General features: G+C 45.0%; 1 protein-coding gene across 3 annotated transcripts; it reads right to left on the reverse strand.

Annotated features, from left to right (window-relative positions):
* Positions 1-3,509: 3,509 nt before the first annotated feature.
* On the reverse strand, positions 3,510-23,692 carry xpo1b (exportin 1 b). 3 transcript variants are annotated; one of them, XM_079728974.1, is made up of 25 exons: positions 23,638-23,692; positions 22,146-22,277; positions 21,744-21,845; positions 18,282-18,354; positions 16,845-16,906; positions 16,262-16,306; positions 15,504-15,685; positions 14,003-14,051; positions 13,771-13,890; positions 13,275-13,403; positions 12,431-12,589; positions 11,844-12,041; positions 11,073-11,211; positions 10,488-10,669; positions 9,753-9,909; positions 9,211-9,374; positions 8,608-8,742; positions 8,023-8,206; positions 7,623-7,729; positions 6,947-7,141; positions 6,284-6,452; positions 6,003-6,137; positions 5,631-5,790; positions 5,377-5,473; positions 3,510-5,071 (listed from the first exon to the last, which is right to left on the reverse strand). In XM_079728974.1, the coding sequence occupies exons 2-25, from the start codon at positions 22,269-22,271 to the stop codon at positions 4,925-4,927; spliced, it is 3,216 nt and encodes a 1,071-aa protein (XP_079585100.1). In that variant the 5' UTR covers positions 22,272-22,277; positions 23,638-23,692; the 3' UTR covers positions 3,510-4,924. The 3 variants fall into 3 exon arrangements, with proteins under 3 accessions (XP_079585100.1, XP_079585101.1, XP_079585102.1); XM_079728975.1 differs by lacking the exon at positions 23,638-23,692 and adding an exon at positions 23,374-23,488; XM_079728976.1 differs by lacking the exon at positions 23,638-23,692 and adding an exon at positions 17,443-17,491 and having other exon boundaries at positions 22,146-22,184.

Genomic DNA, 23,692 nt, shown 5'->3' on the forward strand with positions numbered 1-23,692 from the left:
GCCGGGGATCTGTGACCAGGGTCAGAGGGCTGGGAGGGGAGGGGGTAGGTGGATTGGTGCCCGCAGCAGCAGCCACACTCATTTCTCACTGCAGTCGAACCTTCTGCACTTCGGAGAAGCCCGGACAGCCAATCTACACTTAAAAAAGCGATTCACATGATATAAGTTAATAGAACAACCAACATTTGGAGATCACTTAAAATCAAATTCTAAAAGAATGCTGCAGTATAATTCCTTGAAAACCAGAAGAGAGGTACCTAGGCTTTTATGGATTGTCTATATCTGCCTGTATAGATGCGTATTTGGAATCAGTTTAACATCTAATTATTCGAAAATGCTATTCTTGAAAACCCGCAATAAGGACATGTTGAACAAGAATATGTAGGAGTTTGTAGGAAACTATTTGATAACTTTTTTATGATTTTTTTATATCTGCTTATATTAACATCTAATTATTAAAAAAACGCTACTGTGAAAACACTTGGAAAATGACACAGATGTACCTAGGGGGGCATGTTGAACAAGAATACGGTATAAGAATTTCTTGAAAAAAAATAATAAAGTATGTAATATGATTACATGTAATATGATTTGATTACATATATAATAAAATTAATATTGCGGGACAGAGGAAGGGGTCAGTAAAGGGCTTCAGCGATGATCCTCGTGGAATGCGCTCCTGGTGGTGTAGCTGGGACAGACTCGTGGGGCTTTGAGCAGCGATAGGCCTATTAACTCACACAAAGCGTCACCGTAGCCTTTAACGGAATACCAGCACGTTAACAAGGATTAGCCGTCGGCTCATGCCCCAACCTTTCCGAAAAGACGTCTGAGCGGAAGAGCGAGGTGACATGCCAGAGGAATACGAGTGTGCAACATAATAAGAAACTGAGACGGAGAGTGAACTCATACATTGGTATTGCACTGAACTGAACATTTCTTAACAGTAAATCTTTTTGAACTATCCAGAAAACGATCGGTGTGCAGGTTCAAGTGCATTTGTCAGATTCGATTAGGACCAATGTCACGTGTTCATTGAGGTCACCTGGCCAGACACAGGATGATGATGTCATCCTGGAGGCCCCGTGACGCAGACAGACCAGCTCAGGCCGAGAATATTAATGCCATATCATATCCCTAGGTGAACTTTGTGATCTGAAAATGTATTTATTGATTTGGGGAAAAAATGCCTACATTTCAACCTTAAGTTATTTTTATTATGCTTATTTTTGGATTTACAATCAGACACAGATCAACGGTCTGCACATAAGTGGCCGTGGGAAATTAAGGGAAATAAAACCGAAAACATAAAAGGATTGGCCTATTGGTTAAGAACCCAGGTTAATTGTGCATGTTCAGATGTAATTTAGCCATGATGTTTGTTCCAACTCACCCCCTCTCGTTTTGTAGGTGCGTTCAGAGACTGGGCAGTTGGCGAGCCATCATTACATCTGTTAGATTACAAATAAGTATCTCCTATTTCTTTGCCTTTGTTTTGACCAAAACAATATTAGACCATATTAACTGCCCTGTTATTTTGTTCAGATGTCAGATATAAACTCCCAGCCAGTGACTGAGAGAGCGGTTGTTAATCAGTTATGGACACATCAACTCCCCCAGAGGGCTTTCTCCATAGAAATGTAAAGTCATGGACATTGTAATGCCAATTGTAACCTCTGACCAGGCTATAGCCAGCAATTTCGTAACACGGCTGGTTGTTGGCTTTCATCTCTGAAGACCCTGGGCTAAACTCCTGCCGATGGCGGTCACCATCAAAGAGTAATGCAATTTTAGAAATGTAACAAAAAAATCATGTGAATTGTGATGTAAATCAGAACCTCAGTCCACATTATAGTCACCATCTCTTCGATCCAGCAGAGATCTGTTGCTTATCAGCCCTGTGGATCTGAGTTCAAGTCTTGCCAAGAATGCACTTTTGAGAAACCTTTGAGTTTTTGGGAACATGTGAATTCTAATTTCAATCATAAACCGTGAGTAGCTGGGTTATAGCCAGCATCTCAGTGGGTCAGTGGACAGAACTGTTGGTAATCAGTTCTGGAATCCCGCCACGGTTGATATGAGTTAAAGGGTGTGTGGATTGGTGGGGGAATGAATGAAATGGTGAGTAGGTGTGGCCGGTTAAATGAATAAGGGTTGATGGATGAATGGGTGAGTGACCAGTGAATGAGGTTGGATGTGAGGGAGTGGATGGATGGGAGAATAAACAAGGATTATCAATGGCGTCTAATGTTGTCTATAAAATGTGTCATATTCTATATTAAAAAAATGACATGGGACGCAATAATAAATCATTTTAAATTATGGTAGGCGATGGTTGTAAGATCTGCCAATTCATTTATCCACCTCATTCAACACATATTCTTCAATTCACCCATTCACTCATCCATTGACTCATCCTCTGCTTAGTCCTTAGGTTTCAAAAACGAACATCATTCAACCCATATGCATCATCACCGACACCCCCACAAGCTTCCCATAATAACATTTTGGCAGAACTCAGAACAAGGTCTCCAGAACTCATCAGGAAACTGATCTGATCTAGAAACATGCTGGGATCTCGTTGGAGGTTTTAAAGGACTCAACAATTCACAGGACATAGTTTCTTAACTTCATTGGTTTTCCCAGGAGAGCGTTCCTGGTGGGACTTGAACCTGAGTCAAAGTTTTAGTTATTCTAAAGTGTTTCTGATTTATTGTGTGAATTGACTCCCTGGTCTAGCAATTTTGCTGCACTAATTTATATATATACACACACACAGACACACACACACACACACACACACACACACACACACACACACACACACACACACAGGGGTTTAGTGGTTGGTTCAAATAAAGGCTAAACTATTAATTCTGTGATCAAGGTAACAATCACAAAGTACAAACAACCAGCAGTACCAAATGTGAAATTATAAACTTAATCTAGAGTGGAATTCTGAAAGTTCCACAATGTATGAGTGTTATGGGAGCATGGCTAAAACTTGAAGACTATATATCCCATCGCTTAGATATTTAAATGTGACAGTAGAAGGAGCTGAAACATTTTTGATGTAACACATGCCTGTATCTAGTATAAAAACTGTAGATACCGTAAACACTGATAATGCAGCGCAAATATGAATTTAATACGGTTCGTTCCAACACATTTTGAAGTTGCGGAAACTTTATTTAGAGGTGATTAAACGTTTTTTCAGAAATGTAGGAAGTGTGTTTATACACCGTTTACGTTTAAACTCCATTTGAGCCCTGCATATATTTTTTATAAAGCTTGTGAAATCAAAGCTTTGAAATTAGCTCTTAAATAACCATAATCTTTTCTCCCCTAACAATCCAATCAGTCCTCGGGCAGTTATTTTAATGTAAAGCCATCCATCACAGCCCAAGCAGAGACTAGGAACACGGAGGGGGATATGGAACACAATAATGGTAGATTGTTTTATTTAGGTTTTCTTTGTTGGTAAAATAAAGAAACAGGTGCTTATAAAATTCTCATCTTTAATCAGTTCAAAAAGTTCACAACAAATCCATCACTTGAGAAGGGATATTTTCCATTAGATATTAGGTAATTATTTGGATTTATACATTCTGTCCCTAATTAAGCTAATTGGCAATTACTTTTGCTCTCTGGACAAAAGCCTTTTGTTTATTTGGATTGATCTTAAAACAGTTACAAATGACAAAGGAAAAAAAATATATAAAATAATAAGTAAACCAAGGTTGTATTGGTTTCTAAAGGTAGTGAATTGAAGCACTACAGGATTATGGTAAACAACGTAAATTAGTAGAATTCAAAATCCTGAAAAAGCTGTCAGAGTGAAACGGGAGTTATAAAGATGCAACCAAACCAAGAACCCATAAATATCTCCACTGCTTCCTTAAAACATGCCATTAATGAAGGCTCATAAATGAGCAACAGTCCTCTTAGAGGAAAACAAAACGCTGATGTCGACCAGGCGACAGCACACACGCACACACACACCAAAAAAAAAAAAAAAATAGAATAAGGAAGTAATAATCATCGATTTTTTGTTCCCACGGTATTCATAATGCAGTACAGTTGGGAGGATATGCACATTATCGACTTTGTTTTCCCTTAAAAAGAAAAAACAGATTCCTGTCCGGCCGTGGCCAAACATCCTATTTTCCCCCTCCTTTTTGTTTGTTAAGTCAAGGCAAACATACGACTCCACGCTCCGCGAGAAGAGCAGCTTCTCTTCAAGCCTTCATTCAAAACGCAGCCAAATTCATACCATCGGTGCAGTGGGGGCACCAAATGTGTGTCCATTGCCACTCCTCTAGAAGCCTCTATTCTGATGCCTCTTCACACATGCTTCGCTTCGCCTCCCACGCACACACACACACACACACACACACACACCGTCTGCTTAAACTGTGCGTATATATAAATATATATTATAAACAATTATGTGGACGACAGGGAACTGAAAATATAAAAAAACAAGAACAAAGGAGGAGAAAGGAAGAAAAGACAAAAAAAAAAAAACATGTTCACTTTTCCTAACTGTCTCAACCTCATGCAAGTTCTTGGGATGTGTCACAGATCAAACAAACTTCAGTTGAAATAACCATTTTGTAAAGATATTACACCAAGTCTCCATACAAAATGCCTATGATGCAAAAGAGCCACAGGGTGACATGGTTATCATTTACATATTGTTGGCATTGTTTTGGTCGATAAACATCCAATGGGATGCCCCGCTCTGCCGGCACATGGGGGGGACACGGGATTTTCCGCGAAACGCCCCTTTTGGGTTCTGCTGTGGTGTCACTTAATGCGGTTCGTTTTTTGTTTCTCTCCTACGTTTGCACGTTTTGTTTGCAGAGGAAGGGGGGGAGGGCTGTACAGTTTGTCAAGGGAACGAGGGGCGGGGGGGGGGGGCTCAGTCACACATCTCCTCGGGGATCTCGTGGGGGTTGAGGATGCCTGGCACAGACAGCTGGATCTTGTGCTTCTCCTCCTGGGACTGGCGCAGCGATGCCTCCCGCTCCTCCAGGAACAGGTCTGTGGTGTCCTCGCCCGCAAACTCCTGGGAGGCAAAGAGAGAGAGAGAGGGGGTTACCCATCCCGTCGGTCCTCACTGGCAGTTCTATCCCCATGTTATGGTCTCCAGCTACGAGCTGGCAGGCCGCCTGAGGTTTGTTTAAAGGGGCAGCCCATGGACCCGTAGGAAAATGTTATTTATAGAAACAAGAGCCGCTAATGATAAACCTTGTTGTTAAAAATAGCCCCGGCGTTCCAAAGGTAAACAAAACACACTGGGCAGGCAGTGCAATAGCCCCGATGTGGACTTAAGAAAACAAAACAGAGCTTGAAAGCAGAGGCTGGCCTCACCTTGATCTGGACTAGGAAGTCTCTTAGGTGCTCCTTGAAAGCAGGTATGTCCTGGTTCAAACTGAACAGCCCCGTCACAAACACCTTCACCTGGGCACTGGTCAAGACAACACACAACCTGTTGAGCATACTTGCTATTCCTTCAAAAGACAGCTTCTGTGTGTGTGTGTGTGTGTGTGTGTGTGTGTGTGTGTGTGTGTGTGTGTGTGTGTGTGTGTGTGTGTGTGTGTGTGTGTGTGTGTGTGTGTACGTACTCCTGTAGGTGAGGGAAGGCCGTCTTCAGCAGGTTGGCCACGTACTCCTGGATGAAGACCTGGTTGCTGGTGGGGGCCGCGGGGTTGAGGGCCGTACTGATCTTGCCCTCCTCCACCAGGTTGAACAGGTAGGCCAGGATGGACGCATGCATCGTCAGGCCTGTAGCGCACACACACACACACACACACACGTTATTACCACTGCTGGATATTATGATATAGAGGCCTACAGCAAGGGTTCAGCTCTCTGAGGGTTCTGTGAGCAAAGTATTCAACAATAGCCGTCTCTCTAGGTAACCTCGTTCCCGCCACATGAATAACATTGTCATTAACCCCAGAAAGGACGTTTCAGAGGGGGGAAGGGGGGCTCACCGGCCGTGTGCGACGTGTCGGTGACCACGGAGAAGATGTGCTGCAGGATGTCACAGAAGTACGTCTGGTAGAAGCTCTGCGCCGCCGCCTCCTCCTGGGCCACGTTCTGGAGGAGGGTGTAGAGGATCTGCAGGCCTGGGGAGGGAGGGACAGGGCCACACACACTGTCACCGGATGACCCCCTGCCCGGGGCCCACTTACGGGGTCGGCATGGCTCTGTAATCGACCCTGTTCTCATGCCAGGTGACCTCCGTGTTGGGTCGTGTGTGACCGAGCCCTACCAGTGTCAGCCACGTTCCTCATGGTGTGCTTGAAGGCCCAGATGATGGAGTCCAGCACCAGCTTGAACTGGGCAGGGGGGATGGCCAGGAATGCAGGGAAGCAGTGGGAGTTGACGGCTTGGAGCAGGTAGAAGAAATGGGTCCTGTGCTCCGGGAACTCCTCGAAGTTCTATCGCCATTAAGGAAACGGTAAAACAACCATTAGTGTGTACTGGTATTCAACTGAACTGGTATTAGTGTCCTCTATCCCAAGCTATAATTCATTGTAATTATTTTGTTTTTGCTATATTGTTAGCTTTAACAAGCACAATCTTGCTATCCATCCATCTATTTTCCTCCAGGGTGCGTGGAGTGAATGAACAGTTATACTTTTTTTTAGCTCCAGTGTCTTCTTGTGACGCAACCCTTCAACACAGATCATGTAACACTTGGAACCTAAATGACCTACAGGCTACGCCCCTCCATATATGGCCATCAAGAGCGCCGAAACTAGTCATGGTTGCACATGACGTCGGAAAGCATTTCAGGCATGTGACAGCTCTCCGTAACGCAGAGAAACCAACCAACACCCCCGACTGTAAGTCTCAGACTTTAACGCGTCGGGCAACACTGCGTCCGGACGAACACCAAACCCTGTGCTCAGTGTGGCTCCTGGGGCCCCACCTTGTTGATCATGTTGAGCGTGCACTCGAAGACGGCGTCGAAGATCTGGGGGATCTCGCCCGTGATGTGTCCGCCCAGCTTGTTGACGATGGTCGCCATGGTGCTAAGGACCTCGGGCTCCCGGGCCGCCGGCACGTTGCGCTGGTAGTCGATTAGCACGGCGTCCAGCAGTGGCGGCACAAAGTTCTCCCCCACCTGGAGGGGAGGGGGGGGGATGTGGTCAGGGACGGGGACGGGGGGGGGGAGATCGGGGACCGATCGATGTCTTGTAGGCAGGACTGGAAGCACAGATATGATGATGGATTCCGTGGGACTAACGGCTAGCGATTCCCATAGTGAGGGATTGGATTCTGCCTTTGAAGTGTCTTTCTGCCTCTGGGCTCTCGCTATTGTTTAATGTATAAAAAGGAATTCCTGTTTTTTTTTTTTTTTTAAAAAGTAGGTAGAAGCAAGGGGGGTAAAATCCTAACAATTCACTTTCTGACAGCTCAGGCAAAATAAACTGTCTAAATCATGAAGTGAAACGAAAAAGAGATTCAGGATGATAATCAGGCTACTAAAAGTGCATTCTTTAAGTATACTTCTTGTTGCCATCAGCGGATTCAGATGATTCTAGAGGTCGGTCATTGTAGAGGCCAAGTGTACTCAAGCACAGAGCTGCACTGCTGTTGCTCACCATCTGTGGATCGTTGGATCGGCTAACCCAGCCTGAAATCAGTTTGAGCGTCTCTCGTTTCACCGTCCGCATGCTCCGGATCAAGGGTTGCTTGGTTACCATCTCACCTGCAAGGGATATTGATGAGCACCGACTCTGATCACATTCTTCCAAACAGACTTTACAGCCTCAAAAGCAAAGCAGAGACACTGTTGAAATGCATCAGTAAATAGGAAAACATTGAATCAAATAAATAGTCTGAAAGACCATTAAAGGTTTCCCCGCTCAACTCAAAGATGAATCTTGATCGCACACGCACACGCACACACAAAAACATTCAAATAATTATACCATGTCCAAATACAGGTTTCCTTTAACCAAACCAACCCTGAACCCCAGCGCCACACGGGTCCCCACCCACCGTTGGTCTGGATGGCCGCAGAGATGTTCTCGCTGAGGCATTTGTAGACGTTGAGCATGTCCAGGTAGATGCGGCCCAGCTGGATGACGAAGGGGTGGCCCACCGCCTTGCAGGCGCGCACGTTGGTCTTCAGGATGCTGCCCAGCTGCTTCACCGTCTCCGGGTCCTTCAGGATGTCCACGTTCTGCAGAGGGGGGGGGGTCAGGTGAGCACAGCTCTGCATGTTGACGAGATGAGGGTCTTTTAAGAGCTCACGTGCGATACATTGAGGAAATTATTTGTCCGAGGAGATGGCTGTTCTGTAAATAAGCGCTGGCCGTATTTGAAATGCATCACTATGCTGAGTGAGAAGTTCATTAATTTAATTTTAAAGGGAGTAATATTATGATAAAGGGGGTGCGTGGCTAGAACTTTGAAAACCACATAATTAACTAAACACAGCAGACACACCCCCTCAAATAAAAAATAAAAAAATATATTAACAGATATAACTACTCCAAACATTATCATTAATCAAATGTAACATCACAAAGAACAAACCCGACCGCAGTGCGGTTCGAGGATCAACGGGGGGGCTGGAGGTACCTTAGTGGCCTGCTGGATGATGCTGTCCCACACCTGGTTAGGCAGCATCATGTACTTCTCTATCAGGTGCTCCTGCACCGCCTGGTCCGTCTGAGCCCCGATCATATAGCCCACAGCCTCGTAAAAGGTGTGGACCTGGGGACACAAGAAATGCATGCATTAGGTGAAGGAAGAGTCACAGGCTGTCTGGACGTCTTTAAAGAGCCACACTAGACTGCTTTAGTGAGGTGGCTGGCAACCAAAAAATATGTAACCTCTTGGTCTGGGTTCTATGACGGAAACACATACATAGGAAAACATACTACGCATCTGATTACCACAGATGTATTCAATGATGCAAAACAGGTCAAACGTCTTATTCCAATAATCTAAATTTGTTGGATTGTGTTACAATACTATCAAAAGGGACATTTGGGGACATAAAGATTAGCTTCCAGGTTGAACTTAAACATGTTTTAGTGTTTCCCCTACATGCATCAGTGGAACAGCGCCACTGATGGAATACTAGCACCACTGCAAATGTTATCCATGTATGTATTTGGATTCCTGTGCACCTCCCACACACCTCAACGGCGCTGCTGGAAGCAGCAGTGTGTATTGTACCTGCTGCGGCTGCAGGTCACAGATGATGGTGTTGATGTTGCTGAGGATCTCGTCGATGAAGGGCATCACCTCTCCCACCTGCACCTGGACAAAATGGCGCCGGCACTTCTGGGCAATCTTGATGAAAGTGTCGCACGCCATGTCCTGCACACCGTCATGGGTCTCTGGCGGGGCGAGAGAGAGTGAGAGAGAGAGAGAGAGAGAGAGAGAGACGGGTGAGCTATTGCTGAGCACACTGAATCAGCACACGCACGCACACATACAAGTGCGAGGTGACTTCCGTGAAGTTGCTAAGGCAAACGATGACGAAACACTCCAAATTAGGAAGTGAAGACAGCATGTGTTCATCTGATGCCTCTTTTACAATCAATAGCAGTAGTGAGGATGCAAGTTAGGAGTATAGTAGGCATAAACCATAAACCCCATCAGTTTGTCAATGCTTTATAAACCTCTCTGGAACACGGTAGCTTAAAGGTCCACAGTGTTCTAGCTAGTGATAGTGCTACCCGTGCTAGCCCCCGGTGCTATCCAGCTACGCTCACCATGCATGAACTCAAAGAGCTTGTTGACCACCGTCTTCAGGAACTTCCAGTGGGCCCGGAGGAAGCGGGGGTACTGGCCCACGATGTACATGATGTTGGAGGCTATGATGGCCTTGTTGTCCTTGCCCCTCTTCTGCTCACAAAGACCCAGCAGATCCTGGAGGCAGAGAGTGCGTCACGAACGTTTCACAGCCTTGAGTGTCTGCTTCACTCCGCTTGAGTGTTATCGCTGGTGCAACAGAATATTGTCTCATATCGACCCAGTGAGAGAGACTCCGGTTTGACCCGAGAACCATCTGCACTCTGGTGAACTTTGTGGTGTGTGTTATTTATGTGTCACATCTATTAGTCAAATTAGGGAAATTTGGTTGTTTTCCTGGTAAGTCTGCAGAAGGCAAGGGCCCCATGCAGAGACAAACTGAATATTCCTCATGCAGGGGCAATTAAAAAGCATGAGCTTTTCACAATGAATCAATGCTGAAAGTATACTGGCTGTGCAGTGTAATTCTCATGTGAGCATTTCATTAATAACCCTGGAATCACTCCTTAGTTACGGCTGGGTTCCGAAATAGAGAGTTCGGTCGGCTGTGGGTCCCGAACACGTTCTAGGAACAGGGAAGTGGGTTGAAAAGGGTTCCGAACCCCAGGAACGGTGTTTAGGAACAAACGCTGGCCCACAGTCTAGTGGTTTGGGTAGCGCGGCGCCTCCCGTGTTGACGTGGGCGGCGTACGCACCTTGATGACGGTGACCAGGAACCTCTTCTCGTCCTCCTCGTGCATGGCGCCGCTGATGGAGCCGATGGCCCAGCACAGCGTGTTCAGGTTCTTCCAGGACCACTCGGTGCCGTTCACCTGGTTGTGAAGCTTCTCCGTCATGATGCGCTCCGTGTCGGCGTAGTCCAGATGGGTCAGGTACACTGCGGGGTCACGGACGGGTCAGTGGGTCAAGTGAAGGAAGATTAGTACCGGCCCCCATTGAGATTAAGCCCGCGTAAACGATTTGTGTTTTAGTAGATTACAGGTGTGGCATGCCAGCGGGAATGATGTGGTTCTGCAGATTATACTTGAGCACGGGGTATAAAGGAGACTGTTTTTAACTATTAGAGCGGACATTCTATGGAGACATATTATAGGGACTTTGTTTCCATCATTTTTGATGGTATGTTTTTTTTTTTTTTACTTTTACTTTTGAATCCACTACCATCTTGTACTTTGTGCTGCGACTCCCAAATGTCTTGCCTTGGATTATTCCCTCACACAGTCTTTCAAAAGGAAAAAGCCAAGGAAGAGAGCGAGAGGTGAGGAAAGGCGCGGCCGTACCCAACGTCTCCCTCATGTTCTTGTAGAGGTTGATGGAGTCCGTGTCCTTCATGAACTCCCGCACCACCTCCCCCTGGTCGTTCTCCACCACCAGCACCTCCTCCGGCTTGGCCATGCGGCTCACCATCAGCAGGCGCACCTGGAGCAGGGGGCAGCGCACCTGGTCAGCCCCCCTACACACACACACAGCCTCCTGTCCCCCAACTGGGGACAATGGGTGTTGAACCTTCTTGGTAAGGGCGTGTCAACCGCAATTTAGTCTCCTCCTCTTCCTTTTCATTTGCACCATGTCCCCACGTGACTTATCGTACGTTAAGCGTTAAAAATCATATAAAAAAGATAATTCAATAAAAATCTGTTCGGAAAGGCTGGCTCTGGGAGCGACCACGCCCCCAGTCGGTGATGGAGTAATTTGTCATAACACGCTCGGCCGTACGAGACTGTCCGTAATCATCACCTCAGTATGGGCAGCGGCTTCCCTGCCAGCCTGCCTGATTGGGATCACTTCCTGACACTTCCTGATTAGGAAGCGGAAAGGACCGAAAAGTAAAGGGCAGAAGTACACAGCGCAGTATGGAGTGTTTAACAATCCTTTACAAATTACTTAAAGCGTCTTTGTTTGAGATAGTCGACGATCTGATATCCCACGCACATGCACCCGGCCCCCAGACACACCCCCCCGCCCCAACACGCACACACCCGTCCTATCACACACACCTACCCTCACACACACACCCCCACACCTGCCCCGTCACACTAAACCGCCGCTACCTTGGAGAGCACGGGCAGGTAGAGCTGTCTGCGGGGCGGCACGTCAAAGTGCTGGTTGCCGGAGAGCAGGGGCGAGGTGGAGGTGGAGAAGGGGCTCTCGCGGTACAGCTCTGCCGCCAGGTGGTTCCAGTACTCCAGGCAGATCTTGAAGATCTCCGTCTCCTCCACCTCCGACACGAGCAGCATGTAGTGCAGGGCCTGCGATGAGAGGATGGTAAGTAATACAAATAGTGATTCAAATAGTGCTAAATCTAAAAGTAGTGCCCGCCATCAAGACCTCCAATGAGGATGCCATTACCAGAGCAAATCACTTAACAAACAAAGTACTAAATAAATAATAAATAAAAGAGACTATAGCCCCCCTGGGGGAGACCAAGATGAGATATAACCAGCCACTTAAAAAATAACGACGGCCATGAATCATGCTTAACAATGTACCCCGATAAGCGCTGGGAAGACTGCATATTTATCAAACCCATTTGACAGTTTTCCCCCCTAAAATGTTAATGTTGCAGTTAGTGGACAACAGCTCAGAGATCGTCTAGCCGTCCTTGACAGCAGGCTGGGGTAATCTGACGCGGCCTCACCTCCATCAGCGTCTCCCTTAGGTTCAGCCTCTTCTCCACCAGCTGGCCGTGCTCCTTCAGGAAGGTGCAGAGGAAAAGGCTGAGGTTCTGGATGAAGTTCTGCTCGTCGTCCTTCCCGTTGGCGTAGGCCAGCCGAATGTTGGTGTTCAGGGGCAGCATCTGAACGGAGAAGGAAACAGACTGACGTCAACACTGGCTCCTCGTCGTTTGGGATCTTCCGGATCACCTTCAAGTCATTTGGGACCTCCTTAATACCATCTAACCATAGTGTCTTGTATTGAATTGAGATGCAGGCATTATGGAGCAAGGAGTTAGGGAATATTGCTCAACAAGAAGGCTGTTAACATTGGGGATCGAACAATGTTACATTTCGACTGGAAGACGAGCACCGCTGCCACCAGGACACTATCTTGCCCCGTTTGCTCTGACACTCTCCTAGTGTCCCGGGACGAGGCCAATAAAGAGATAAGACACTGTATAGCTGTGGGGGTCGTGCGGCGTCTGGCCTGTAGGGGGAGTATGGGCATGTTGGGAGCGCACCGGATCTGCTGGGGGGGGGGATTGGGTCTGATTGCGGGCACCTGCTCGCAATCAGACCAATCAGGGAGTGTGTATTTATGTGCCTGCTTTGTCTTGTAGTGAGAAGGATCGGGAGCAGAGAGACAGGGGCGAGCAGAGAGACAGGGGCGAACGCACCCTGTGACCGCGTTGAGCGGAGTTATGATTTACGTTTAATGACTTGTGTTTTGTTGGGACTTCTGAGCGATCAAAATAAAAGGACTTTCTATTGGAAAAGCAAACCTGGTGTCCAAGCGCTCTGTGAACTTGTTACAATAGGTCTTACCTGTTTGAGCTGACACATGGTCAGCGTGAAGAGGGTGACGAACTGCTCTTCGTACTGGCTGACGCTCACGCCTGCGATCTCCGTCAGGCACTTCAGCGTCACGTTGCGGAACATGGGCACGTTCAGGAACTGACGGGAGGCAAGGGCCAGGCATTAAGACAACCGTTCTGTGTGGTTCTCCGTCAATTGATGCTTGCCGTCGGGATCGTTATTCAAATGAAGTGAGAATACAAAGTGATATTATCACTTCACTACCCGGCCAGGTTAGCTCTGCCTGGCATCCCAATGTTATAATATATCCGCTCATCTAGGGCTACTGGTCAGAAAACAGCCAGTAGCTCATTCCCCACGAAAACCTCATGAGGAATACCGACTGAAACTGTGTCTTTATTTATTTATTTAAAATGCTCTGGGAATTAACAAATGTATTCAAATTCATTTTCCTGTTTATTTTTTAACATTAATTAAAAAAGAAACACATTTGATATGGGCCTACCTTATACACCAGTGTGCTAATGAGTTTAGTTTCAAAGATGTAGCCCAGTGGAATCCAGTTGAGGAACCGTAACAAGGTCTCCAGGGTTGCGTGGACCAAGGGTGCATTCTGGGAATTCTCCTGGGAGGGGGAGAGCAGCACAAAGAGTTGAAAGCCAAATATGCAGAAATATGAAAGGGAGGACAATTCCACACAAAATAACGAGCACCATGGGAGAGGTACATCTACATACCATGACAAACTGGCAAAGCTGGAAAATCTGGGAGAATTCGTTGCACATGCTGAAAGAAACCCAACAATAACAAACAGGTCAGAAATCAATTTCCATGAGAATAAAAGGTAGAAGATGAAAAGAGTTATTGTTCCATGACCGACAGAGAAGGCCAATTTTATGCAGGGCTTGAGATGATCAGTTCACAGTGTATGTGCGATGAACACCATGCCCATGTTCATCAGTAAGCCAGTTAGGATTTTTAAGGTCTAGAAAGAAGATCCTTACACAGCGAGGCATTTTTTATGTTTGATTGTCCCCAAAACACGCTAGATAACAAGTTTTAATTTACATACAAATCCCACCTGAACAGATGGTAAATGGACTGCATTTATATAGCGCTTTTTCTGTAACCAGTGGCCACCCAAAGCGCTTTACAATATTGACTCACAATCACCCATTCATACACACATTCACACATTGACGGCGGAGTCAGCCATGCAACGCTCGTCAGCTCGTCGGGAGCAGTTAGGGTTAGGTGCCTTGCTCAGGGACACCTCAACACTCAGCTAGGAGGAGCCGGGGATTGAACTAGCAACCTTGCGGTTACCAGCCAACCCGCTCTACCTTCGGAGCTACTGCCGCCCAGATGAACTTCCACAGACCCGCAAGACGGGGTTGTGGCTCTGAGAGGTCATAGGTCAGAGTGGTCTGTGGCCGGTGGGTTTCAGTTAGGGCTGGGCGATATGGACCAAAAGTCATATCTCGACATCTTCAAGCAGAATATCGATATAAGATAAATATCGATATTTGTCGACGGGGGGGGCAGCGGCGGTGCGCCGATTTAAGATTAGTATTTCTACCTTTTGGAATTTAACAGTTTGATGGTTGAATAAACCCTGGACTAGACACTGCCTCCGCCTCGTATTTGACAACATTATAATATATAATACCACGGTCAAAAGCTTGTTTTATGTTTGGGTCTCGCGGAGTGAGAAACCTTGAAGTTAGTTACTGTGGAGTTACCGTTATTACTATACCTACCTACCGTTTGGATTTACCATTACTATTCCTACCGTTTAGAATTGAAAACAGTTTGATGGTTGAATAAACCCCTATGGAGACGTTGGTCTTTCGCTTACAAACAAGCTCCTCGGAGCCGCTTGTGCCGGCGGACTCTATGTTTCGCGATTTCAAAAAGAGACGTGAGTGGGGGGGGGGGGGCAGAGACTGTGTGTGTGAGCCAGAGGCAGAGCGGGAGAGACATAAGCAGAGTTACGAAATAGCAGGCGGCAGGCGCGGTTCGAAACTGCTGTCATTTGGAACAAATGTGCTGTAATTTCAACGCAAATTAAATTATATCGATGTTGACGATATGGTCTCATTCCATATCGCGTTTGAAAAAATATCGATATATTTTAAATATCGATAAATCACCCAGCCCTAGTTTCAGTACATGGGGTTGTGGCTCAGGGGTCATAGGTCAGGGTGGTCTGTGGCCGGTGGGTTTCAGTTTACTGACCTGTCCTTGAGGTGCTTTGCCTTGACCTGGGTCATCTGTCCACTGGAGAAGTCGAACACCTCCTCGCTGAGCAGCTTGAGGATGATCATGTTGTTCTGACACAGGCTCTCACTTGTGCGACTCGCGCCCACGATGTCACTGATGAAGGTGGGCCAGTGCTTGGGCCACTCCTGCTTCAAGATCTACCAGGAGCAGTGACGCAAGGTTACGCCTCGAGCGCTGCCCCAGATTCAATCGTTGACATTTGTTTAGCGGCTCAAATAAGAACAACAAACCAATATGTGCATGGAAGTGCACTGCAAGTCTACACAGACAAATGTGCTACAGACACTGGCTAGCACCGCTGAGTAGGTGAGAGTAACCTGGAATGTGCCGGGGGCTGCAAAGTTAGCTTTTTCTTATTAGCATTATTGCAGTCACACACACACACACACACACACACACACACACACACACACACACACACACACACACACACGGTTCTATTCACTCAATTGAATTCATTCAAGTGGACAAAATTCAATGTGCGGATAGAATTTGCAGTCAAGTCTGCCCATCTGTCTTTATAGCAAAGTCCTCTTTCTAAACCATTTGGAGCACAGTAATTGGGAGCTACCTGACCAGACAAAGAACAAGATGACTTGTTCTTGTTCTTTGAGAGCCAGTAGCAATTTTCAAAATCCTATTATAAGAAAGCAGAGATTTTTTAACATATTAATACACCCTTAAGATTACCTCAAAGAACAACCGAGCCTCACCTGAACGAGGATCATATTCAACTTCCCGATATACACTTTTTCCTTCTGGAAAAGAAAGACAACATCACTTAGAAATGTCCAGAAACATTTAACGGCTGTTTCAACTGTTTAGCTCTACCAGACACATCAAAAGCGCTGGAAAATAGCACATAAACATAACCATAATCATTTTGACAAAATTCCTGATCAACAATAATGCATAATCCGAAACAGTTAAGCACATACAGAAGGGCTGCAACAAACTATCATTTTCCTGGTCGATTGTCTGACTGCCAGCCAAGATATGTAAAATAATTATAACATTCTAGAATTTCTGAAGCATTAAGCAAATGTTTTTTATTTGTACTACCAACATATATTATCAAAATAAGATTTGGTAAAGTTTCTGTCTATGAATTTATCGATTAATCGACTTATCTTTGCAGCCCGTGGACCACAAGTATTAAAACAAAGAGATTCATGTTCGACCATGGCTACTACTACCGTATAGATCCATCAACCGATGCCACATGCATGCACTGCAACCAAGGACCATTCAACAGTTCAAAGCATTTTGGAAGGCTCTTTGAACTCCTTGACTCACCTCTACATTAGTCGCGTCCGACGAGGTCTTGATAATGAGACCCACGACGTACTTTTTAATACCTGCATGGAAACAGAAAAGTACCACAAGAGAGCCGCCGTTGATTGGTCTGGTTGAGGGGAAAAATACACCCCTCTAATGTTACCACTGACATGACCCGTTGGCGTGGAGCATTCCTATCTCAGTGGTCCTACCAAAGGCTAATGGCTGGTAGCTCTGCTGAAACTAACCCATCCTAGCCCAGTACTGTAATCTGGTTTAGAAGAGGTGCTCTGCTCAATGGCATTAACTCCAGGTGCCGAAAACCCAGAAGGGATAGGCACGGATGTAGTGTGCAAACGCCACTAGAGTTTCTGCCATGGTGGGCAGAACCAAATGAAATTGCAGGGCAATTCAGTGGAAGATGGCATGCCATTTTCCTGAATGTTTTTAAGAACACAGGGCTCATTAGGAGCAAGGACCTCCACCTATCACCACCTTGTCTTTCCTCTGCTTGAGATGCTGTCTGCAGAAGTGACATCTGTGAGTGTTATGTGGAAGGGTGTGATGGGCGGAGCCGGAAGCAATTCTCTTTAACACAAAGGGGGGAAAGACATACTTGCCGGTCGCCCTGCACTGGGTTTGCCACTTGAACAAAAGCCAGGCATCTACGGTCAGAAGTGGGGAAGTCTTTGGTCAATGAGGAAAGTAGATGTTTAGCAGAATTATTACGGAAATTAAAGAACTAGAAATATGGGGGTAGAACGATTATAGATTTAGATTAAAGCATAAGATTATCAACTAAACTGCCCCACATTCTTAAGGGTCCCTCTGCACTGATTGTTTAGAACAGCAGGTGGCAACAAAGTTGAAAATCAATGCTGTAATAACCAACAGCAATATCACAATAAAAATAAAAACAATTTCACATTTAAAATCCACGATCCGAGATCATGGTGTATGCATTCATTGTTTTGTTTTTTTGTGGTGCAAGGGGCAATTTCCCTTTATGAGAAGAGCTTCTTTGCACAATGGTTTTGCGTTGTCATTTCCTCATTTGTATAAGCAAAGAATGTCTAAATTACTAAATGGTCAATCTCATGATCAGTTACTGTGTGAATGTGGATAATTCATGTTAATGTTTTCAATTAATCCAACACACTCTAATGCTTATAATAGCAGTGATTTCTTCGGTATGACATCACAATTAAAATCTAGACCGCCTAGGCTTGCTTTAGTGGTTCACCCTCTCACTGAAGTCATTTTCTAATTGTCAGTCAAAGCCAGCAGCAAAAAAACAGCAAAAACTGCATTCTGAAATCGTGGAAACTGCTCAACTTGGCAACCACAAGTCACCACGGTCACAGATGAGGGCACCGTGTCTTGAATTCTGGGAGGGTGGATTTCGAGAAAACGAGGCACCAGCAGTAAATAACTCCGAGACCAAATTGAACTTACCTTCACATTGATTCCTGGGCAGAATTTTCCACCTTGTTTTGATAACCGTTTCCAGAATTTGAAGAGCATAGTACTGAAAGGAGAAGGCGGCGTTAGGGCTACGGTTGTTACGACAGAGGTCAATAAACAAGCAGTGTACATGTTGAATGCAAGAACCCCTGACAAGTGGGCTATAAGGGACATCTTTCATGCACATAGTAGCGTAAGAAAACATTTTGCTTCCCTCCTCCTCTCTTTAAAAGAGTAAGACTGCTTTAGTTATATTTTTTTCCTATTGCGAACATCCCCAAAGAAACGCTCAAACAAGTTGTGGTCTACTGAGTGGCACCCAGACGCTTACCTTCTCTGCGGTGGACATCTATCATGAATAAATGCGTAGGTCAAACCCCCAGGTGCTTTGGCCTGCAGACTCAATCCGCCCCATTCATTTGACAATCAAACAAGAGTCCCTAAAACAGCTGTGTTCACCCAAAGCGTGACACGGGATGTCAACAAACTCCCTGCCCATGTGCCGTACAACGTACACAGGAAATCCACCGTGCCACCGCACAACACAGACGCTTCAGGAAAACCTATGAAGGATGGATTCTGCCGACCAAAGCAATGGCAAACATGCGTCTGTCTGACATTCCTTAAACAACTGCCGTGTGATTTAGGGTTCGTTCATTGGGGATGTCGGCGATATGAAAAATATAGACTAAGGTCAGCCTTGTCCCTTCGGTCTCAACAGGCATTAGGTTTAAACGCTGCAGAAGTCCTGCTGTTTCTCCCAGTGTCACACCAGAAAGCAACGGAGAACAGAGGTCCAGGAGGCACTGCTATGACCTGCTGGTGTATATTTACATATAAATATACATACATACGTAGCATTAAAAAGGTTCTAAACCCAGTGCCAATTCACAAAGCATCAGGGAATAAAAGTCACATATTTATCATTCACACCGATTCAGCCATAACACACGGTGGCACTAAATGAGAAAGTCCTGTTGTCCCCTTTAACTGGTGTGTCTCATAGGGAACAGCAAGACCCACCACAGGTTGAGCCCTATGTTAACTCCTCGGCACGCTGACAACAACCGCAAAACTTTGCTTGGTTAAATTCCTTATTTTGTTTGGAGCCACTTATGCTATCAAAAGGTCTATGGTTAGGATTGACAGTTTCAACTGTAGGGATCATCATCGGTTCAGGAGTGCGATGTGATTGGAAACAACAAATGGCATGCATTAGAAGAGGATGAGGCTGGGGAGAGAGAGGTTGGGGAGGAAAGAGCGAGGGATACATTCAACATCATAATCCACAACAGGAACTAATGTGATATGTTGAAAATGTCTTTCAAGACATGGCCGTTTTATGCCCGGCTTGTCGGGTGATTTCTGCACATGGAGATGGTAAATAAATGATGTGATTCTTTTACAATCCACATTGTAAAACATCTTGTTTGATGAATTAGGTAAATCAATTGGGTCATTGATGAACAGCAGATAACACCAATACACCTACATCCCGTCCAATGATTACTTGATTCTATATATATATATATATATATATATATATATATATATATATATATATATATGACCTTATAAGACAATAACACTGTAGCAGTAAAAAAAAAAAAAATCCTATTTGCAGGACCAAAACAACCAAAGGGGTGACACCAGGCATGCATTAACTCCAGATTGCAGGTTTACAGCAATAAGGGCACACAATAGCAGGTGCCACAGACCATCCTGAAATTATTGTTTTGTTTCAGCTAACTAAACCAGAAGAGACACTCAAAAAACACAAGCACTAGAATGACGTTATCAGCAGAAAAAACAGCCAAGGTCTCGCCACTTAGGACTTTCTTAAAGAAAATAGTTTAAAAAACTCTTTTTGGAGACATGAAGGAGGACGAACAAGGAGGAAACACAAAAAAGGAAGGAGGAGGTTGGTGACAGAGCCATGATCCCTACAGTTGAAAAACAATCAGAGAATCTAGGTCCTTAAAAGACATCATCTTCAACCGAGCCGCCTGACTTCCCTCTGTCCAGTGTAACAGATGCAACAGAAACGGATGAACAGAATTCAGTCAAAGGGAATTTAAAAAAGGGTAGACCTTGTGGAGGCCTGCCGTCAAAGCCTAGCTGTGTCAAGGTGCACAGGAAGACACACCCCGTTTCGTCCTATTACAGGCCTTAAACATAATGGAACATTGTGATTAATATCAAAAAAGTCACAACTTTCAAGTCAATACATTGGCATGTTATCATGACTGAAATGATGGCTTATGAAAACGTCAACTGTTATCCCAAAAGTTTTTAAATTTTTGGCTTCGTACTTTTTGCTTTTAAGCTCAATAACAATTCAAGGCTGTTTTCTCTTTTCGGTTTAATGCCCTCATCTTTGGCTTGTAACAAATTGGGAAAAAATCATATGATATTTTGATAGAAGTTAGTATTGAATGCAGTGTTAAAAGCCATTGAATGGGCAAGCAATGTGACCCTTGTTTATAGTCTTAAAGGAAATGCCCTGGATTAACCAACTCATTTTCCAGCACAATTACCTGGTAACAAATGCATTCTTACACACACAAACATATTCCCCAATCCTCCCTCAATGTGGCTGATATTATTGGTAGTTTTTATACCCAATTTGCATGATTTGGTTTTCATTTAAAAATTTGTATTGGTTTACATGACTGGAAAATGTTTTTGTTCATTTCAAGGTTTCGAGCACGGACGGAAACCCTGTGAATATTTTGTCATGTCCATGATGTTAAATTATGCCTACAAGACCATGATAATAGAAAGTGTGACAAAATTGGCCAAGGAGAGTCCCTAACTTTGAGCAAGAACCGGTGGTCTATAATTGTATACAAAATCCAGCACGACTTGCTGGATATGAAGTGCATACAAGTGATGCACTTCATCGGTGCAAAGTGGGGGCAGCAACGACATGGCTCTCCGCGGAGGGCATCTGGGTCACAAGCTAACAAGTGGAAAGAGCAGGGGAGCAGAGGCTGTTGAGTCGTAAGAGGACCTTTTCACAGACAGGGTCATGTTTTTAAAAAAGGGTTCAAGGTGTAATCCTTCTTTTTGATCAAAAGGTTGAGAGGCTAAATGGCCTCATTTGAATGCAAATTATATCTATAGTCGAAGAGGTGACAGGGCCACAGGTCCACTGTCACCGACTGTGTCCCAGTGTCCTGGGGTGGGCTCCGAAAAGCATGGAAAACAGACACTGCCAGGACCAGTGGTTTTGTTCCCAGTGACGCCTGCACCCATGCTGATAAGTCATGGACTGTGTGCGATGTATCAAATGGGACCTGCACAACTCAAAACGCACCCAAAGGGTGTTCCTTAAAAATATCTGAATTGGATGTGTTCTTGTTGTTCCTTCAAATGTGATAAAGAAGGGATGTCAACAGCGGCTACGCCTGCCCCCCTGCACCAGTGCCATGTGAGCCACAGTTCACTTACTTTGGTGTTCATATTCTGGGAGAATTCCAGTATGGTGTCGACACGGGTCCAGGCATCCGGGTGCTCTTTCAAATGTGTCAACACTTCTTGTGCCATTCTTTGCTGAGTTGGAATAGATAACAGTAGAGTGTTGCATTTAGAATAAAGGCCTGAGGACCAAATATCCCAGGTGGTAAACAGGTACATTTTACAGGTGCATAAGCAACATAGCATTTTCAAGCTACTGTTTATGCTATCTTAATGCTATTGTACCACTTAGTAGATGACATGTTTCAGATATGATATATGCAAAAATTTATTTGTACTACAATGCTCAACATTTCCTAAATGCAATCTTAAATGTCATCCAAAATGTAATCCAAAATGCTATGTAATGTAGCAAAAATACAATTTGTTACCTACCTGTGGTCCCACTCCATGATATAAACAGTTTACTACATTATCCAACAGGTTGATGTCCAGTTTCTGGTTAAAGTCCAGCAGCTGCTGTGCTGCATGGTCTGCCAACATTGTCATTATTGCTGGCATAGAGCTCTGAAAAATATGTTTTCAAATTGGAGATCAAAACAATTCAACCTCTAATTCATGTTAAATACAATATCAATATGTATGCATTGAAATCCCGTATGCAAATCTTAGGGTCTTGACCTGCTAAAACACATAACAATCTAGCAACAAAGCGAGTTTTTGCTCCCACCTAAACAAACAGCGGTAAATATTTATACTAAATGATCTCGCAACTCGTAACTAAATTGTACAATTTAATGGATCAATCGATCAGCAATTAATTGGCGTATACCAAGCAAACCACGTGTTAGCAACAAACGTATACGTCACATTGTTTACATCCGCACAAGGGAAAGCCCACATCTTATAAACATCCTTAGTTGCAGACCCGTAATAACGAAAACCGTATTCACGCATGTCAGCGTTACTTATAACGTTATACGATCACCGTTTCACAATTGCAAACGGTTGACAGTTCATTGGTGGTGTGAGGCTGCGGTTTACAGGTGGTCCTCCCTCGGACCATCACTCTAACCTTGACAGAGCTGCGACCACTCCCCCTTCACAAGGCGAGGGGCGGGAGGGCGCGACGAGGAGGTCCAACATTACAAACCACCCCAATTAAGCTGTTGTTTAACGCTACACCGGCCTACACTTTAGACATTACGTAACACACCGATCACTAAATATCCACTCTCTTTGGGATTACAGCCCTTTGGGTCAGATAGTAAGCAGAAAGTTGACGCAAAGTGCCCAGTAACATCAACTTGACATCCTCTCAAACAAGTGATTTCTTGGAGAGCCAGTGCTGGTTTCACCGATCAGCGGCAGAGCCGTGATTCACAGGTACACACTGGTGCTGCACTGTTGGGTCAATTAGTGGACAGTAGTCGACCATCCGATTTCGAAAGTGTAACTAACTATGCATTGAGCCAGTGCTAGCTGGTCAGCAATCAGCAGACACTGGCACATGACATTGTGGCAGTTCGGTTAATTCATATTTCAGCACATCAGAACTACCTGGATTATTATTCCTTAATCACGCTAATGCACTCTGAAGCCTTCCTCTTTCAATTTAACTAAACTACGTACAGAATCGTCACATTGCAACCGCGTTACCTACCCTAAAGTCCCAGGCTCTGGCTGAAAGAGCGGCTTTTGCCAAATAAGTTGTGAGTATACTTTATATATAAACACTGTGTATCACTGCAAATAAAAAACACTATCTGCAACGGTGTCTGTGTCCAGTCCCAGCAGTGAGTGATGTCTGGAGGATAAGAGCCAGGGATGAAAAATCCTCAACTAGCATCCAGGCATCCCACAGAATGTCTATCCCGACACATTATCCTGAATAAAATAATCATTGACGGACAAATTAAGTATTTACTTAAATAATGTTGCAGCAGGGCGGTGTGGTGATGGTGTCCCTGCGCCTCCTCTCC

This window comes from Pollachius pollachius (genome assembly GCF_949987615.1).
Source record: "Pollachius pollachius genome assembly, chromosome: 2".
Taxonomy (NCBI): Eukaryota; Metazoa; Chordata; class Actinopteri; order Gadiformes; family Gadidae; genus Pollachius; species Pollachius pollachius.